Genomic DNA, 12500 nt, shown 5'->3' with positions numbered 1-12500 from the left:
GAAAGCGAAATCGACCCCCACCGGGACGCGGTTATGGCCTAAAACATGTGGACAAATAAAATAAAGTAGCTTGAGTTCGCCCACAGCCAAACATGGCCAACGGATCATTGCGGATGCGGTCACTAACAAGTTGTGCTTCCTCAATCCATTCGGCGGTGTCGGAAAAAAGAAGAAGTATGTGAAATGTTTGCGCTGCGACAAGTACATGTACATGGGACATTTTGAGGCCATGAATGCCAGAAGCTGTGTTAATTTATTTATTTTTTTACTGTAATCATATTTTAACATTTCTATGGGTTCATTTTTCTTCATAACAATTCATTGCAAATTTCATGCAAACAAAGGTTAAATATTGACTTAGCAGATTATAAATCTATTTAAAACATTCTACTTATTTAAATAATTAAGAGCTATTCGAGACTTAATTATTAAATTAACTTTTTTTCAATCGTAAGGTTTAGATACTAACTGCTCAAAAGTTGTGCAAAGAATGGCACAGTTGTTTGCTTTCCTACAACTAAATAAGAGCAACTAAATAATACATCATTTCCACACCAACAAATGGCCTTTTGCGAGAAAGAATTCGGTCCACTCGTTCATTGGTCCAGCTACACAAACATACGCTACGCCAGCGAAAAACATCGCCAAGAACATAACTCCCCCGCCGGCTGTACTTGTCCAGCAGCTACGCGGGAGCTTCGAATTGACCCGACGTCGAGTGCAACCCCGCGTTACGGGTCTTCCACTCTTTGTGCTGATGGTGCCTGACATTAACGTTTCCAAATTGATGATCGATTTTTGGGTGCTCGTACATCGTGCACCTGCTGCGTGATCGACAGCATCCGTCCGGTCACGCGTTTTCATGCTGCACCAGCAGCAACGTCAGCTTGGCAAGCTTGGAAGCCTCCCGTAATGGTATGCCACCAACTAGCGTCACTTGCCGCTGGCCGCTGGATCTAAACAGCTCCCTCTGGTTATCCTTTCCAATGCACACCAGCTCGATGCAGGGTACTGTTTGCGAGGTATTTCCACTTTTGTTCGGCCCTTTTGTCACCTAGATCGCGCTCGTCAACTCGTCTCGAATGCAATGGCCGGTCAGTTGGCAAGCTTCTCTGTCGCTCGGCCTCGTTCAACACAAGCAACCCAATAAAACTCATTTCAAAGGAAATCAAAGAGCTTTTTGTTTGAGTGTCTTCTCAAAATGGCTTCCTAAGCGTAAAAGTGAAGCGAACTCAATTTGCGGGAAGCGTCATTTTAATTATTTTGATTTTTTTAAATACCATTTTGTTTCAAAACTTTTTTTGTTCCACAATTTACAACAACAACACTGCTTGCTATCTTTCTACTTCTCTATTCCTGGTATAACTGGTAAATAAATCGCAGGAAGGAGAGATTTAAAACTTTATTTCTACATCAAAAAGTTACTGAAAATTATATGCCTCAAAAAAGCAACTTCTGCAAACTTACACCAATGCTACTACGATACTGCTAGGAGCATGTATCATAGTTACGAAGCATAACAACCAGAGCCCAGTCATAGTGATTGCAACAGAAACACTATAAAAAATTGATTCTGACAATAGTTTAGCAAATTTGAATCATAAAACCTCGATGCAATTATGGTACTGTCTGATACTAGGCGGGAAAGAGGAGAAGCTACTCGCTGCCAGCTGCATACAGCACAGCACATGCACCGCTGCATGAGAATCAAATCGTGTTATCAGCACTGGTGAATGTAGGAAACGGATTCGAGTGACTGGTCATCGGCGAGATAGCAACACACATCGTGCTACCTATAAACTACCGCTACGGCAGTGACAAACTTGCCTGGGAATGGAGGGTATACTGCTGGTGCTTGTGGTGGTGGTGGTACTGCGGCTGCTAATTACTTATCAGCAACTTTAATGCACCACCCGAACATTGGCCTAGTCCCGTCGGAGAGGACCGGTACAAACTCTAAACGATTGCGAACGGCTAGAGGAATGTGCGGTGGATGCATTTCTCGCCCCAGAACCCCAGTGCGGTGCAGCTCAATTGGCGTTGATCTTCGCGTGCGCCACCGGGCACCAGTAAACGACCTAGGCCTCCGGCCCCGCTACTCCCTGCAGTCACGATTTGTGCCCGTTGATTGCAGTTTTGCTGCTACTAATAGCTCGGATAGCTTTTGCCTAGCGCCTTGCCCTACACCTTGCTGCACCTTGCATGCTGCTACTGCTGGTGCTGCTGCACCTATTCCGCAGTGAGCGTGGCGTGGCAAGAGGGAAAGTTTGGCCACGCCATCGAACCACGCGCCCAGCTCTTTCTCCCGCGGACTTTCGTTCCTCCTTCTCGCTCTCTCTCTCTCTCTCTCTCTTACCTGTGGTGGCCACGGTGAAGTGTCTCGTTCCGTGTGGTCAGTGGCAGCACCACACAGGATCCACTTACAATGCGGGACACGTGGTACACGGAATGATGCCCGTCGGTGGTGACCACGTCGAAAATGGTGATGTTATGGCAAATTCTTAAAGCAACAGCGTCGTCCCCGTGGCGTCCGCGGCAATGTTGGCCAAATAATGTGGCACGTTGGCCGTTCCTCGGGCCCAATCCGGCGGGGCGAAGATAAGCGAGCGGACAAATGTGCGCGTATGTGTTGGCGCGATAATAATGTCACTGATTGGGAGGGTAGCCAATCCCCCCGACCACCAGCTGTTTGACAAAGCGCGACCACGACCGCGACGCGCTCTCAGGCCAAAACCTGTTCCTCAAGGTACGCACCAGCGCAGTCCGGAGGACACATCACACACACACACGCGGTGGACACACGGACGGGTTCCTACTGTCCGCGGTACGTAATTGACGTAATGTGGTGGTCGCACGGAACATACGTAATACAGGAATATTTGGCCGCGATCGCGAAACGTTTCGTCTTTTTTCCGAACAACTGCAGCGGCCCGCCGTCGGTGTGAAAATTATCTCGACCGGATTTGGACTGGATCACCTGCCTCGTTGCAGCAGAAGCGGAGTATTTTATCACGGTAGCAGGTGTTGCAGCACACGTCGATGATCCTCGCAAAAACTTTTGCTTCTTCTGCTTCTTCGTTGACCGATGATGCGCAACGATGATGATCGACGAAAAGAGGCTGCAGAGATTTGACGGGGGAATATCACACGCCAGCGGATGCTGCAGCAGCTCACGGACCAGCGGTACGTTTCACGACGTTTCACGCGGGCCTCCTACGTGGCAGGCACGGTTTCGGCAGAAATATTCCGACGGAAACTCAGAATACGGAATTCCACACTGACCAACGCGATCTGATCTGCCCCCCCGTTACACCTCCACCATTCACGACCTTTCCACCTAGGCACGACGACCCCCCGCAACACCTTGCATCTCGCTTGATGAGAGTTCGATCTTCACCACCAACGCCACCGCCACTGCGAGACGAACGATTTACCTCTACTCCGAGTTAATCCGAGGTTTGAACGGAATAAAATCCTTCATCACTCTACCATTTTCCTGACCGAGCGGAATCTGGCTGTGAGGACCGTCTGTTTGTTGCTACATTCTCGACCATCACTGTGACTATTTGCTACCTGGGCAATTTTACGTTTACGCGGGTCACGTTGAAGACGAGTTCAATCTGAAGCGCCCCATGAATCGGTTGTGGCGTATTTCGAATTTCAACCAGGCCATAACCGATTCGCTCGTGCACGGGGAACCCGCACTTCCATTTTCGTAAAATCACCGGCCCCCCAAAACCGGGACCAACCAAGCGGAAATTATCGAAACTGAACTGATTTTTTAATGTTAGCAAAAGGAAAACTGTGCGATAACAGTCAATGATTAATACATTTCTTTCTCAAAACAATCTTACGGTTATTACGCAGTCCAACATCGGAGTAGTTTGCAGAAAAAGGTTTAGTTTGGATTTTTGCAACAACCATAGCCCACCAGAGAAAGAAAAGAAAATTGAGTACTTACAATTTCTTTATTTATCACAACTTCTTTAAGTAGCAATGAGATGCAAAATTATCATTCGCTCACAAGCTATTCGTGCTGTTCACAATTCGGAAGATCATGATCCTGTCCCTTCCTACTACCTTAAACCTTATCAAGCACATTACCTTAGCACAAACGCATAAATTCTAAAACGCCAGACAAACAGTCCTGCACTACACTCAACATGATTAATGCTATTCAAAACGCAACTACTTTATTACTCGTCACTAGTCACTCCCGCGCTTTCAGTCGACAAATGCGATTTCCAATACCTTGCACCTTTGCGATGATCCCGATCAGTTGGCGTTCTGCAAGGAAATGGTTCATCAGTACACAGTTTAGACCCCAACCAGCGGACAAAGAGCATCTCTTGGTACTTACGGCAGGATCTCGCTTGCCAAACTTGCTCCAGAATGTAACGTTACACTTGGTGCGCTTTCCGGTTTGCTTGTTGAAGATGGAGCACACATCGAACGGGGGACAGTAAAGGTGCAGCGAAACGGCTACATCCGTGTGGCTCGGATTCTCGACCCGATGCAGCCCCAAAGTATCGTTGATGTAGCACACTCCGTTCGTTTCGAGAGTACTACGTGAGAGCTCCTCCAGCTCGTCACCATTGTACTCCTGCTCCTCGTGGTGTCCGCCCGCCCCATTTCCATTGCCGATGTCCGCCTTACAGTCGTCATTGACGGACGCATCCTTTGGCCAGGCATAGCGCGTCTCCATCAGCTGTCCCTTCAGCATCTTCATGAAACAGTGCGAATCGGCATGATCGTGGATGGCCGACGCGTGCCCCTCGTTCCAGCACAGTATCATGAGATTGTATTTACCATTGCCAGCATCGACGAGGTTCCTTGTGTAGCTGTTGAAGCGAAACGATGGGAAAATTATAAATAGCTATCTAGCAGAAATAAATAAAAACGATACGCCAATATGCCGCTCCGATTGTGATGCAGACAAATTGCAAACTCATCAAGAAGCTGAGCGGCACAAATCACTCGTCAATATTGCCAGACAGCACAATCAACACTATCAACTGATGAGAAGATGGAACGTTGCCGCGATAAGTGCCGAGCGACGTACTGCTTAACATTCACGCATCACACACCGTTGTCAATGTTATTTAACATGGCGCGGGTACACGAGGGGGTGATATCGTGTTTCCTAAGATATGGAAACCCCCCACGAACTGAGGGCTGGGAACCGATTCAAACTGAATTCTGCACCACAATCGGTGAGATAAACGGACGAAGCCTAGCAGCCAAGCAGCCGCTTAAAGATTAGGGCACGGTCGCTAAGGACCAGTCCCACAGAACTAGCCAGAACAACATGGCCTACCTGGCCGTGGCTACAATAAATTATGGTAAATCTAATCAACACCTGGCTGTTGTTGCTAGCGGCTCCATGAAACCGTGCCAACCGCCGTCTTCTTATCTTAACCGACCTGTGTCCCGCTGTCTGGATAATCAACCCGATTTCATTTTGCACATTGTGTGTATGCATCCCATCTCTTTCTCTATGAGCCAAAAAGCAGAGTCGGAAACATGCCAACTACTTACCGGAAACGGTCAAACTTGGCAAACTTGCGCCACTCGGCCGGGTTGGACTCGTAGCTCAGCATCAGATGATTAACGTACTCAATGTTAACATGGTCCGAGTCGAAGGTTTGCCGCAGCTCGCGCATCAAATCGTTCAGCGTCTCGCATTTGCGCGCGTTCTTGAGCGGTTTGTCGATCCCGGTGAAGGTTTTCGTCAGCTCGCGCAGATACTTTTCGCTCTCGCGATCGCTCGTTGTCGAGGAATCTTTGTCGCCATCGAACTGGTAATGATGGTTGTTGTTGTTGTTGTTTTCCAACACTACTAGAGACGTCATGATGTTTACTTTTATGTAAACACTCGGCCTGATAATGCAGCTCCTCTCGTGCCAGTGATCTCTCGACGTACCTGATGTTCGAGATGATCGATGGTTGGGCAACTCCGGTCCGGTGGTTGGCGATGCTGAACCGGTGGCGTGTATTCTAGGGAAGGGGTAGTAGCAAAATACAGCTATTAAGTCGTTGTTTAATTGTGCGTTCTTATCGATCGACTACGCCGGACCAAGATGCCAGCGTCGTAAATGTGCTCCGAGAGACCGCCAAGTCTTAGGAGAACAAGCCGTTGTCGTTTGTTCGGATCGCGTATAAATGCGATTAACGTTACGGCAGGCAGGGCAGGGTCCAACTATGTCAGCACTGTGGAACTATCATTTGCACCAACACACAAGAGCACGAGCTTCTCCGCCATTCACACCATGTTGCCATGTTGGGCAGGTTGAATAGCCGCAGTCCGTACTACCACGAGTCACATGGCGAATGGGCAAGATGCAGCAGTAGCAGCACCAACAGATGCATTGATTGCTGCAGCTGCAAAGATCGTTAGGCTCTTAACGATGCTTTCGTACTCGGTAACTGCCGAGCGCGAGACACTGCAGGCACCTGCAGACTAGGATAGGATGCCTTCGTTACGATCTGATGTGATCCATTAGTGGTGGAGCACGTTTCAAGCCACCGAATGGCCCAAAGGGGGAAAAAGGAAGTATCAGCCCGTGTTGGCCATTCGCTGCTATCAGCCAATACAGTAATAACAATTTGTAACAAGGTCAATATTACAGGCTTCCAGTTCCAGTGGTTTGTTATTTTGTTGATGCTGCCAATATAATACGCGATAAGCTTTGCGGCTGTCTCTGATCTGCATCACCTCCGCTTGATTGAAAAACCACTCACAACCAGCGTGTTGCTGACAGCCGTGATCCTCCACTAACCACCTCTTATTGTACTCCGAACCCCCACCTTTACTGATCATCTACTATTGCACCTGATCACACACGATCACAGCGCTTGAAATTGTCCATCGTCGACGTCGCGATGTGATGCTGCGCCTCGCCCTATGCTGCACATACAACCACAGCATGGTACCGCAACCCTGCGTTTCCGTGAACTTTCTCATTCCCGGCATTCCGCGCGAAGGTGTGGGGGGATAACCCACGATCATGGGGATCTCGTTTTCACAGGTCGATTGTCGAGCCCTCTGGAGTCCGCCCTCTTGATGGTGGTTGTCAATGAAAATACGGCACTTGTGCGCAAGTCAAGTGTGTTTGCACATAAAAGCTTACCTCAAATACGTCTCGAGAGTATGCTGGAAATTCGTCCCGGAATACCTCGGTTGACTTGGCGGTTGGCGGTTGGCGGTTGGACACTTCTGTTCAGGGACACTTCAGATTGCAACCCTTGTAGCGAATTGCTCTTGCGGGCTTATTAATCAATGTGTAGACAATGGAGAGTAGACAAACAATAGAGCAAAAGAAGCAACTGGGTATTGACAAACTGTCGCACAAACGTCTTAAGATCGAGCGGCGGCTTAAGCTCACGCGGGCGGTCTCTTCACGACACTTGCTCGATGATGAGTGAAGCCACATGGCACTAGGGCAGGTTAATTTAACTTTTTTGCACAAAAACAGAAAGCCGAGCTGCTGGCCGAGCGGCGCCGACGTTCGCTATCTCCCTCTCGTACGCTCTTATCAGTGAGCCTTCTCCTTTGAGATGCAGTGCGACCGCTCCTCCTGGGCTTAACGGAGACTTATGGTCGTGACGAAGGTGGGGAAGGTAGGGATGTTGGTGGATTGACCACCTTGCGAGCCCCGAGACCGGGCACACGGACACATCAGCACATGCCTCGTACGCACACGATCGGCGGACGCACCCCCAAAGCTTGCGTCCAATCGCGTCCGTTGCACACGCCGCTGTGTTCGTGTGCGCAGACGGCCCACCACCCGCTGCCGTCGATGCCGACGTCACAAATTGGAATGCCGGCGAGTTGGTGACGTGACCGGTCATCCCCTCCGCCGGATCAGCACACCGTCCCAGGGCACACGGTGCAGACGCTGGAGTGAGTCACTTTTCTACCGCCAATTGTGCCCGTTCGCCCTTGGGATCGCCCGCGTCCCAACCCACGGCGTTCAGATGGTCCCAGACTGGTGATAAGACAATCATTCAGCAGGAATCCCAACTTCGCACACGCTTGCTAGGTTCTTCCGGTCTTCTTGGCGGCTGCATTCTCGGTGTCTGTGTTTCGTGTCTGCTTGGACCCAAACGTTTGCCCATTGGACAGGAGCATCCAAACAATGCTGGGTTTGTTTTACTCTTGAGCAGCCCCGGTTGATGGTGCAGGGGAAAACCGGTTCCAGTGATGGAGAGGAATGGAAATTCCACAGCATCGGGCAAACAACTTCATGATTTTCTTCTTCTGCTCTTTCTGTGACGTGCGAATGTCCTGGTGCTGATGTAGATCAGCCGATCGGACGATGGGGTATTGTAAGGTCTACTTTGGCTGCACACGTGACCCGTCATGGTGGTCTCATCTTTACCGTCAATCAACTTCAATCTGACTACCTGTCTTTCTCATTCCCTCCCTCCCTCTCCATTTGCGGGTTTTTGGGATGCACCGTTACTTATCGCCCAATTCATTGTCCTTTAGTAGACTGCACCGGCTTCGAAGCGTCGAGAAAAAACGATCAGCATCGGATCTTTTTCTGTGGAAGTCGAGATAAGCTCTCCTTTGTGCCTTCACAAAGACGACATAGAATCCCTTTGTTGAAAAAAAAATCGTTCGTTATGTAACTTGTAAATGAAAATACTAAAAGGAATGTTTATAGATTGTTGGCGTACATGCGCCGTAACATACTAGGTGTTATCTGTGGTTCATCTTAATTCGAGGCGCTTATCGTGTAATAAACGATGTGTGAGCTATAGAATGCGATTTTGGTATCGGTTTAGGTGACCCAATTTGTGCGCCCAAAATTGTGTGTGTGGACCACGTAACTTAGCCAGATATCGGGCCGGTGGCAGGCAAAGAACATACCTGCGAAAACAATCACCAGGGGCTGCCCACCATCTCTCGGTCCAACGGCATTGCGCACTTGTTGTTTACCATCGTCGTTGATTGAAATCCATCGTGCGGTGACCGTTATCAAGACACCGACACCACAAGACGCCAATCAGTGGACGGAACGAAAACTCATCGACCAACCGCCAAAAATGGAACGATATAGATTCAATTACAGGGCAGTATCGGCAGTTTTGTTGACGAACGGCATTGCCAAATCGTCATACACCTCACGTAAACAAGGGTCGCGCTTCTGTTGTTTGTTCAGTCCACTGTCGATTATAGACTCTGGGCGGAAGGGGTATAAACCGGTATTTGAAGGCTCACTAATCGCTGTGCGTCACGTGTTGGGCAGGACTAAGTTATAAAAATGCTCGTTCGATCTGATTGTTGCAGCATCCTATTTCGTTTTTTTTTCTTATTGTTTCTAGCATTAAAAAAAAGTTTATTGATTGCATGAATCAAAGTAATTGATTCTCTATTGATCGTTTGCGTTCCGTCTGCTACAGTTAATTGAGTGCATCAGATTTTACTTAATCAACTGTAACTTTTGCTGTAGCCTAAACTGGTACGGAAAGTATTAGCACATACCTTCAAAAGGGCATCCTTGCTTGAATATAAAATGTGCTCCATTACTCCGAAATGCAATACTATTTCACAAACGAAGAACAATCGATGAAAAAATTATTACAATTCTTTTAACATGGGATGAGTAGCACATGCTCGTAGATTGAACTGCAACAGATGCATCGAGATTTTCCCTTCCGTAGACGTCAAGCACGGATTAAGGACAAGCGGGGATTTCAATGCATTCCTTCACGTTTACCCTCTTCAGATAAATGGACGATGGAACTTCATAAAACGCGTCACAGCAGGAGGCATTCTTGTGGGGAATGGTTCCTACTTAGAGCGCGTGAGAGGACACGTTAGCAATCATTGCTCTTATCTGGCTGTCGTAAGGATAGATTTTCATTTGGGTTACTCTTGCGAGGGTTCGTTGTCTACTGCCTATTAAACTGACTTGCTTTATCGACGTTTGTTAAGCTGCCGATGTGGTTAGAGGAATTGAACCAAATTGTATCCGGAACCGTCGTAAGAAGTTTTAAAATGATGGAAGTTGTCAGAAAACTACTTTTTCGATATAAAATACAATATGTGGATATATCTTGTTATATTATGGATTTCTATGAAAGCCTTTTATTATGAATTTTTTTTATAACCATAAGTATCCTTAATACAATCTTTTCGGTAATGTTGATACTTCTTCAAGGAACTGGAACGTTATAATAATATAATACCCCATACCTCCAGAAAATGCGCTTTCCTTTCGAATAGCGAAAACTAATGCAATATTCAAATTGTTTGAATAACAAAACAACATAAATTTCCTTCATAACGGAACTGGCACATGGCCAAAGATTATATTACAATGGAATCGTTTAAAATCTAGCATATCCTTTCAAGGACACCGCAAGGTACTACTAAAGGAGGCAAAAAGGCATTGGAAAGAGGGTTGAAACTCCACATTACTGTAATGGAACCTTGTCTTGCAATAGCATAAAACAGTGTTCCTTCATAACTTGTCATCGTTGTATCGCTGCTGATATAATGTTGATTTGATTTTGTAAAAGTAATACCATTTCATGTTTCGAATCATTTGCTTCAAGCAGGTTTACTTTTTTACAATTGATTATTTGCTGACACTTTATTGTTTCTTTATCGAATTCCTCTACTGCACGCATGTTTCGGGTCATAAGTGAGTAAATCGTACCTGACCATGGTACATGGGATCTTGGAATAATCGGCAAATCCTTTACAATTTTTACGCTATGCAATACACATATTCACGTCATAATTAATGCTGTATGAATATTAAAATACCTTTGTGTCTATGGAACTGAGATGGGACGAAAGGTGTTTCCCGGGTAGCGGTAATCAGGAACTTGATCGAGCCTATCGGTTGCTCCGTTTGGACTGTCGGAATGATTTTTCAATCTCAAACTGCCGCACATCCGTTCGCTCGAGAAAATCGCGTCGCTCGAGGAAGCCATCCTTGCCCTTGTTGTGCGTTTGCAGCTCCTCTTCAATTCCTTCCTGTCGCTTGAACCGGTTCCAGTCGAGTTTGGTTTTCTCTAGCGTGCTGAGTTGATTTTTCTTGCCTATTTGATTTAATACTGACCCGAGACCACCACCACGCGCGGGAGGAGCTTTTGCTGCTTTGGATGCGGTTGACGATGCTGGAGAGGATGCCGTCGAAGCCTGGCTCTGGGTGCCTCTCTCTTCTTCTGTAACCACCACCCGTTCTCCGGCAAATTCGAAAATCTTTTCGACCGTCAGCTTCTTCTCATTTTCAGCCGGTTTTCTCGAGACGGGTTCCGGTACGGCGGGTTTCCTCGGCACGGACGCTGTTTTCTTCACTTCGGCAGCCCTGCTCGTAGTGTTTGTGGTGGATTTTGTCTCATTCGTGCTGCTGTTGCTGCTACCACCTAGAAAATCCGCCCACAGTGCATCGGTCCGGCGTTTTTCCTCCTCCTCGTCCAGCTCTTTATCCTCCTTCGAGTCACTTTCCTCGTCCTCGTCCTTCTTCGCTTTTCGTGCTTCATGTTGATCGAGCGTCGTTTTCGAAGCCTTGGAGGTTTTCCCAACACTAGAGGCCGATTTATCCGCTTTCCGTTTACGCTTCGAGCCTCCGTTATTGTCCGTTTCCTGCTGCTCGTTCTCTAGTGGTTCCTCGTCCTCCGATTCCGGGTCGCTACCGGAATCGGCGTCTTCTTTATCGGGCCGGAAATCCTCGTCACTGGCATCGCTGTCGCTGGGATATTCTTCTTGGTTCATTGCAAGCTGCAAGACAAAAGGGCTGTAGAATCTGCCGTAGGAAACACCCGGTGGCCACTTACTTTTCAGACACAATAATTACCGCCTCTCTAGACGGGAGCGCAGATTCTTTCGCGAAAGTTTTGAGAGATTTGCTCAAACTGAGCTATCCTTTCAAAACTTTCAAAACTCTCAACCAAACGTCATCGTCTTGGTGACCTAGCTACCGCGCTCACTTGAAACAACAGCATGCTTGATTTTTTTTATGAGCAGTTATTTTCTTGCGCTGGTTGCTCAATTCTTTCAAAGTTTTCACCCTCTACACGAGCGAGAGATCTCTCGCCTCCAATTTGTATGGATTTGACAGTTAAATGATAGAATTGACAATTAAATGATAGATCTCTCGCGACTTGCGCTCCCGTGTAGAGAGTCGGTTACAGGCAAAGTAGTGAAATAATTACGAAGTACAAAACCACAAAAGTGCCGCAAGCCGCAGCCGAAAGGCATGAGGAGTAATTGTCAAAAGAACTTATGGCGTAATATTTGAATTGTGGTGTAAAGATGTCGGTTATTATTTAGTTTCTCAAGATATTATACATACATTTAACGACTACAAAACATTATTTTGTAAAAATACCATTGTTTTAAGATATTTATTGAATCTAAAGCACAATTCATCGGCTATTTTGGAATTTCCAGAATTAAATGAGATTTTTTTGCAGACCCGATCAGCAATCAGCAAAATGGTGTGAGCGTTCGACGGCCAAACCAAGCGACATTTTCATAC

At 47.1% G+C, this 12500-nt stretch overlaps 3 protein-coding genes across 4 annotated transcripts in view; all 3 read right to left on the bottom strand.

Moving 5' to 3' along the window:
* The window catches only part of LOC125954585 (uncharacterized), a 27219-nt gene extending 23679 nt beyond the window's left edge, over positions 1-3540 (bottom strand). For both annotated transcript variants that reach the window (XM_049685015.1, XM_049685016.1), the window contains exon 1: positions 2357-3540. The gene's annotated coding sequence lies outside the window, so the exon portion shown is untranslated. The remainder of the gene's footprint in view (positions 1-2356) is intronic.
* Positions 3541-3898: 358 nt separating this feature from the next.
* Positions 3899-7434, bottom strand: LOC125954644 (cysteine dioxygenase type 1). The gene is made up of 4 exons (XM_049685112.1): positions 7131-7434; positions 5539-5997; positions 4361-4841; positions 3899-4287 (listed from the first exon to the last, which is right to left on the bottom strand). The coding sequence occupies exons 2-4, from the start codon at positions 5850-5852 to the stop codon at positions 4276-4278; spliced, it is 807 nt and encodes a 268-aa protein (XP_049541069.1). The 5' UTR covers positions 5853-5997; positions 7131-7434; the 3' UTR covers positions 3899-4275.
* Positions 7435-10373: 2939 nt separating this feature from the next.
* Positions 10374-12212, bottom strand: LOC125954643 (craniofacial development protein 1). Its single transcript, XM_049685111.1, has 3 exons — positions 12152-12212; positions 11797-11816; positions 10374-11740 (listed from the first exon to the last, which is right to left on the bottom strand). The coding sequence occupies exon 3, from the start codon at positions 11732-11734 to the stop codon at positions 10853-10855; it is 882 nt and encodes a 293-aa protein (XP_049541068.1). The 5' UTR covers positions 11735-11740; positions 11797-11816; positions 12152-12212; the 3' UTR covers positions 10374-10852.
* Positions 12213-12500: the final 288 nt, after the last annotated feature.

This window comes from Anopheles darlingi, chromosome 3 (assembly GCF_943734745.1).
Source record: "Anopheles darlingi chromosome 3, idAnoDarlMG_H_01, whole genome shotgun sequence".
NCBI lineage: Eukaryota > Metazoa > Arthropoda > Insecta > Diptera > Culicidae > Anopheles > Anopheles darlingi.
The sequence above is the reverse complement of the archived record's forward strand: the minus strand, read 5'-3'. Positions and strand labels throughout refer to the sequence as shown.